The sequence below is a fragment of the Manis javanica genome, chromosome 6 (genome assembly GCF_040802235.1).
Source record: "Manis javanica isolate MJ-LG chromosome 6, MJ_LKY, whole genome shotgun sequence".
NCBI classification, from domain to species: domain Eukaryota; kingdom Metazoa; phylum Chordata; class Mammalia; order Pholidota; family Manidae; genus Manis; species Manis javanica.
In genome coordinates this window covers 11,478,844-11,485,351 of record NC_133161.1, presented here as the reverse complement: position 1 = coordinate 11,485,351, position 6,508 = coordinate 11,478,844, and the positions used below count along the sequence as shown (strand labels likewise).

Below are 6,508 nucleotides of genomic sequence, written 5' to 3'. Positions count from 1 at the left end.
GAAGGGAGGCAGGGGGCAGATCCCAGGGCAGGGAACGGGGACGGAGGCAGCTGCTGGTGCAAAATGACCCTCGGAGAAACGTCCTTCAGGACACATGCCCACCCCACTCAAACTACCCCCAGAAATTCCGAACTCCTTTGAAAGGGGTAGAAATTAAAATGGGTTGAAAGGAGCCAGGGTAGGACCTGAAAAAGAGCTTGTTGGCGGAGAGCCCGTGGATGGGGAAGTCATTCTGGGCGGTGACATCACAGGGAGACCGCCCTGCGGGGCTGTGGTGAGCTGCACCCGCTCTTCTTCCCACTGAAGGCCACCCCGACTCCTCATGGGCTCCAGGCTCATCTGCTGTGTGGCGCTCTGCCTCCTGGGAGCAGGTGAGTCCTGGGCACTGGGGACCCCATCCCCCTGAGTGCCTCAGCTGCCGCCAGCCAGGCCACCTCCTGGAACTTGTCTGAATTCTGCTTCTTTCCTTCTCAGACCTCTTGGACACAGCGGTTTTCCAGACTCCAAAATACCTCATCACACAGGTGGGAAGTAAGAAGTTCCTAACATGTGAACAAAAGCTGAGCCATAATACCATGTACTGGTTTAAGCAAGACTCCAAGCAACCCCTGAAGACTATGTTTATCTATAATAACAAGGACCTCATTCTAAATGACACAGTTCCAAGTCGTTTCTCACCGGAATCTCTTGACAGAGCTCATTTAAACCTTCATGTCAGCTCCCTGGAGGCAGGTGACTCTGCCATGTATCTGTGTGCCAGCAGTCAAGACACAGCCTTGCAGAGTCACCGTCTGCCTGTGCACAAACCCCATGGCCCAGCCAGGAAACTGTGGGCACCCTGTTCACCCGAGCCTGGGGCCCCATTCACCCCTGTGACACCCTTGACTGGACTTTCAGTCTGTAGTACAGGCTCCCAATATACCCAAGGTGGTAATTCTACATTTTATGCCCAAAGAAGCCTCATAGAATTCTGCTTCTCAGCTGGAGCAGGGCTTTCCAATAAATTCAGGATTCCATCAACAAGAAAGAACCTGGTCCCATAACCTGAAGATCTTAACTGGCAGAAGAAGCCATTCCTTGCCCTTCTCTCCTGTACCTACTATTACATGCAGTACATATATTTGAAAACACACTATTTTCTAATAATGTCTGAGGAACAAAGTCTAGAGGAAAGTGAGGTGAAGATGAAGGTTTCCAAGGAAATTCAGATACTCAGTGAGTTCACGGCTTCACAAGAACTATTTGGAGGACATTAAAGTCAGTCTCAGTAGGTGAACTAGCAACGGTGGGTGATGGGTGCCAATCGACAGACGCTTGTGCCCTGCTGACTCTGTCCCTTCAAGAAGGACGATTCTCCCCATTGTGACTGCAGGTGCTCCTTGAAGACTCCAGAGCAGCCAGTGGCCAGATGACAGTGTGGAAAGCACAGTGGACACCCATCTCCAGGCAGTAGCTAGCTTGGTCCTACCTTAAGCGGGATAACAGGTTAAAATTTGTTATCTGGTGCAGTAACACTGGTCGCGGCATGGATCAGAAGGGAGAGCCTTCAGGTGGAGTCCCCAAGGGGGTCAGCTCCGCAGGGGCTGTCATAACATCTGAGGGCTGTGCTTGGTCCTTACTAAGGACCCACACCTGGCCCATCTCTGTAGAGCAAAAATCCCAGGTCCTAGGATTTGGGCCATGTGTATGACTGGCCGTGCTGCCAGCTGCCTTTATTGTTTCAGGTGCTTCTTTCCTCTTCCCTAGATTTTCGTGTCCATCAGAGCCACCCGCAATCTGTGGAAGAAGGCAGAGGTCTGGATTGCCCGCCCACACTGGGCAGGTAAGAGGCCTGCCGGCTGGGCAATGTGCTACTTTGGCCACCAGGAGGAGCTGTGGCTCTATTGAAAGTTCTGAGCCTAGGCTGAGGGCGGGGTAAGTGCCGAGTGGAGGGGTGGGGTGAGGAGGGAAGTAGACCATTGGGGCTCCATCCTTGCATCCGTTGGGAGCATCTGTTGTAGACATCTCAAGATACTAAACTAAACTTATTTGCAAATTGGTTTTTTTTGTGCCTTCCATCAGATGCTTTGTGGTGGTGTCTTTGAGCAACCTGTTTGCTCTAAGCCCCGCCAAGCCCACCCCTCAATACAGGGGTGGCGGTGACTTATCCCTTGTATGGTCCCCTAGCACCATGCCTGGCTGCTGGCTGGCATCTCAGTAGTGCCTGTTTAATGATGGACACTCGTCCAGAATGGAACCACGACCCTCCAATCTTCCCCGATGACTGGAGCTGGCAAAGGGGCTCCATCGGAGAGAACAACCTTGTGAGTAATGACCTCATGGTGGAGCAGGAGAGGAATGAGCCCCCTTGAAAGGGAAATGGTCTGCTGCTGAAGGGGGTCTCGGGAGGGAGGGGGATGGAGGTGGATGCGTACAGTGAGGAGGCAGCTGATGGCAAAGGGGCTGCTGCCAGAGGGATATCCAGCCTCTGCACGAGGCGTGAAAGGGGGAGGAAAACATCTCCCCTGGGGCTGGGGAAACTGTCAGTGATGTGACATCACAGGCAACACCACCAACCAAACGCAGGCAGACCACGCCCAGCGCCCTGCCTGGGCACCCCAGGCAGCCATGCCCACCCAGGCCTGGCCTCCACCATGGGCTGCAGGCTGCTCTGCTGTGCGGCTCTCTGCCTCCTGGGAGCAGGTGAGTCTTGGGGTCAGACAGGCTCCACGCCATTTCCTGTGGCTACACCAACACTTTCTTCTGGACTGTGTCTGAATTTTGTCCCTTTCTTCTAACAGCCTCTATGGATACTGGAATGACTCAGACACCAAAATACCTAGTTATGGGAATGAGAAATAACAAGTCTTTGGAATGTGAACAACATCTGGGACATAATGCCATGTACTGGTATAAACAAAGTGCTCAGAAGCCACCGGAGCTCATGTTTGTCTACAACTATGTGAAACTCATTGAAAACAATACTGTCCCAAGCCGCTTCTGGCCTGAATGCCCAGACAGCTCCCGCTTAAAACTTCACTTGGACGCCCTGGAACCAGAAGACTCTGCCACGTATCTCTGTGCCAGCAGCAAAGACACAGCCCTGCAGTGGCCCCTTCTCCCTGTGCACAAACCCCCTGGGTCCCACCAGGAAGCTGCTGGAGCAACCCAGGCTCAGATCAACACTTCCTGTAGGACCCCAGAAAGAAATTACAGGCCAGAACACTGCCTGGCAATTTAGTGGGCATGGCATGCCAAGTTCCACGAGGCTTCCCAGCTTCTGGCCTGCTTTTTGTCTTGCACAGGACTGTGCTGCAATTGGACACAGGACACACGGGTCAAGTTGAACTGCTTCTAAGTATCTTCCAATCAGCTTGTGCCCTGGGAAGTCAGTCTGGCCACAGAAACCCTACCAAGCCTCCTTCCAGCAGGTACCTTTTCTACTTCCCTTTCCCTACAAGCTAGACACTGGACCTCAGCCCTGATCCCAGTGCCACATATGCTCAGAGCTTTCGACCCTCACCACATGGCCCTGTCTGTTCCTCCCACGAGAACAATAGCTCCCTTGTCCCGTCTGGCTCACAGTTCTCAGGGCGCTGTCTGACCTCAGCTGCTCATGAGCTTCTCTCCTACAAGAGCTTTAACACCTGGGGCTTGATTCTTTATCCTCATTCTCTTTGTCCTAATTCTTCAGGTCTTCACCTCCTGCGTTACCAGCCACAGAGCTGATGGCCCTGGATTGTTGCTCACAAGAGGCAGCGCGAGGGGAAGGCTTCCTGGCTTTCCAGAGCAGGAAAGGTCTACAACAGATGTCTACAACAGATGCTCCTGCTCTTTTTTTCTCTTCATACTTGGGGCTGTCTTTGCTGAACCCTGTATTTTCTGGCAGTGCTCCTTGTGGTGGCCCCGGTCCTGACATGCCATCAGACCCGAAGGGCTGAGGGGAGCCCTGGGTCCCGGGGAGTCAGATGTCTGCAGGGATGGGAAGGCTCCCTCCTCTCTCCTGTAGAGGGCGCTCCAGGGACAACAGGGACCCCTGAGGGCAGTGCCAGACCATAATACCACCTGCCAGTTCAACGGATGTGGCAACTCTACATTCTCTGCACATCTTTAGAGTGTGGGGTTTCTTTTCCTGGAGTGTGACTCTCCCCTGTCAACTAGTTAGAAGATGAACACACCCGGACCAGGTATTTTTTTAATGCCTCTTTTATCATGAAATAAACCAAGCCTGCTCTAAAGTGGAGTGTTTGGTGTAACGTTTTACAGCGATCCTCCAAACACCTGTGTCCCCACCAGTCGCCCCCAACAGAGGCCCTGAGGACAAGAAGAAAGCAGCCTGTGAGGGGTGTGCCGCTTGGGACTCCGCAGGCCCCTCCGTCTCTGAGCCTCTCTTCCCAGGAAACCAGGAGCTTCTGCTGCCACAGCTATTGTCCCTCGGCTTCAGGAAGCTCTGAGCTTTGGGGGATCAGAGAAGGGACTTCCGCCCGCGGTTCCAGGACTGCAGCCAGCTGCTAAGGACAGCAGGAGACCCAGCCTTTGGGAAACGTGTTTGAGAAATATGTGTCTTTCTCTCTCCACCAATTCCATTATTCTAAATTCAGCTTGACTGTTCTCCGATTTCTCTTTTTTCCACTCAAGGCTAGACCCCGAGTTTGAGTCCTGGTCAAAGCTCCACATCGGCACACACACTTGCTTACACACCGCAGGCCTCAAACGATCTCTGCTCCCCTGGGTTCAGAGGCAGCGGACACTGGGTTGGGTATGCGCTTTCTCACCCTCTGTACTTCCTTGCACTGAGATGGCCATTTGGCCTTCTCGTGTCCACCCGGCACTGGGCTTCCTCTCCACACTGATACCTGTGGGTTTTTTCCTCTTTATTTCCATATATTTAAGTCCTGAGGCTGAGAACTGGCACCTTTTTGTTATTCATCCTAATGGTTATGTGTATTAGCAATTCGTTCCTTTTTATTGTATGTATATTTTTATTGTGTGACTCTACCACCATTTGCATCTTCATTTACATATTGATGGACAACTAGGTTGTTTCTAGACTTTGGTTATTATAAATAAGATGCAATCAGTGGCATTCTGGTACAAGAGTGTTGTGTGGACATACATGTTCACTTCTCTCGGGTAAATACCCAGTGGCGGGGCTGCTGGGTTGTATGGGAAGCCCTCACTTCACTTTGTAAGAAGTGCCGACACTCATTTCCCAAGTGGTGGTACCATGTTGCCTCCTCACCAGGAATGTGAGTTCCAGTTGCTTCAGTTGTTTGTGATGGAAAAAAAAGTAGCATATGGGGGGGAGGAGAGGTCAAGATGGCGACTCAAGGAGTGAGGACTGCTGCCGAGCTGGGGAATGACAGGCAAGCACCATGCAGGCTCCAGGAAAGAGCTGTGGTTACAGGGAGAGGGCGATAGAAAGGCTTCCTAATCGTATCAGGCAGATCGGTGACCTTTCAGCCACTGCAAGAATACTACTCCAACTTCCTGGGGGATGTGGGAAGTGCCTCAAAACCATAAAGAAGCGTAGGCTGCGAGGGAGTTTGAAGGAGCATAACGGATACCCAGGGACAAGCGCACCCAGAGGAGTAAAAGCCTCGAAGGAAGATCAGAAAAACTAGGGTGTGAGCCTATTCCCCAAACCCAGCTCCTTCGAGCACTGCCCTAGCTTAGAAAAAAGAAAGAAAGGGAGAATGATTTTGAGTCAAATAAAATAAAAATGGAGCCAACAGGAGAGCCTGTGGGAGTACTGACGTCCCAAGACCCAGGAGAGCCCTGGGCTGGGGGATCCCCGCTCACTAACCGACCCGCCGTGGGCACCAGGCTTCTCTGTGGCTCTGTGGCTCTTGAGAGCAGGTGAGTCCAGCAAACAGAAGGAAACTCCTGATGCAGGTTTTTCCATTCCAGATCCTCAGCATTTTCTTCATTTGCATCCCTGTCTCTATCTTAGCTTACATACCTTTTTCTAATGGAGACCATGAAGGCTCAAGTCAAAGAGATACCAAGATTCTTATCATAAAGATGGGGGAAAAGCTGATTTTGAGTATTCTTAGAAAATGAGCTATTTTGCAATGTGCTGGTTTTGACAAGACCCAGGACAGGACTAAGGCTGGTCCATTTGTCAAACAGTGCTGAATTTATGGTCAAAGAAGATGTGCTTAAAAGACACATGTCTCAAAAAGGCATAGAGAATTCCCCCCTTGACTCGAGTCAACCAGCACCAAGCAGACCTCTGTATTTCTGCCAGTTTGTGAGTCCACACGACTGCACAGCACAGCCCCTCACCTCAGAATGAATAAGGGGGCCCCTCCCTCACAATGCCCCTGCTCTCACCAGAGGCACAGCCCCCCTCCCCCTACCAGCTGCAAGTTCACGTAGACTTATACTCCCTGTATTCACTTAGAATCAGCGCCTGTTGAATTTCAGCTGGAGGTCTTTGCCTTTCGTGGAGCTGCACCCCAGGTGAGCTGTGAGGCTGTCAGGGGTTAGGGATGTGTCCTATGCTCACTTCATAAAAACCTGTCTC

The 6,508-nt window shown here is 51.8% G+C and overlaps 1 gene segment (V, D, J or C); it reads left to right on the top strand.

The window, feature by feature from the left end:
- The first annotated feature begins 2,536 nt into the window (after positions 1 to 2,536).
- On the top strand, positions 2,537 to 5,078 carry LOC108399280 (T cell receptor beta variable 4-2-like). The segment is given in 3 exon segments: positions 2,537 to 2,682; positions 2,781 to 3,410; positions 3,674 to 5,078. Coding segments are annotated over 2 exon segments (489 nt in total).
- Positions 5,079 to 6,508: the final 1,430 nt, after the last annotated feature.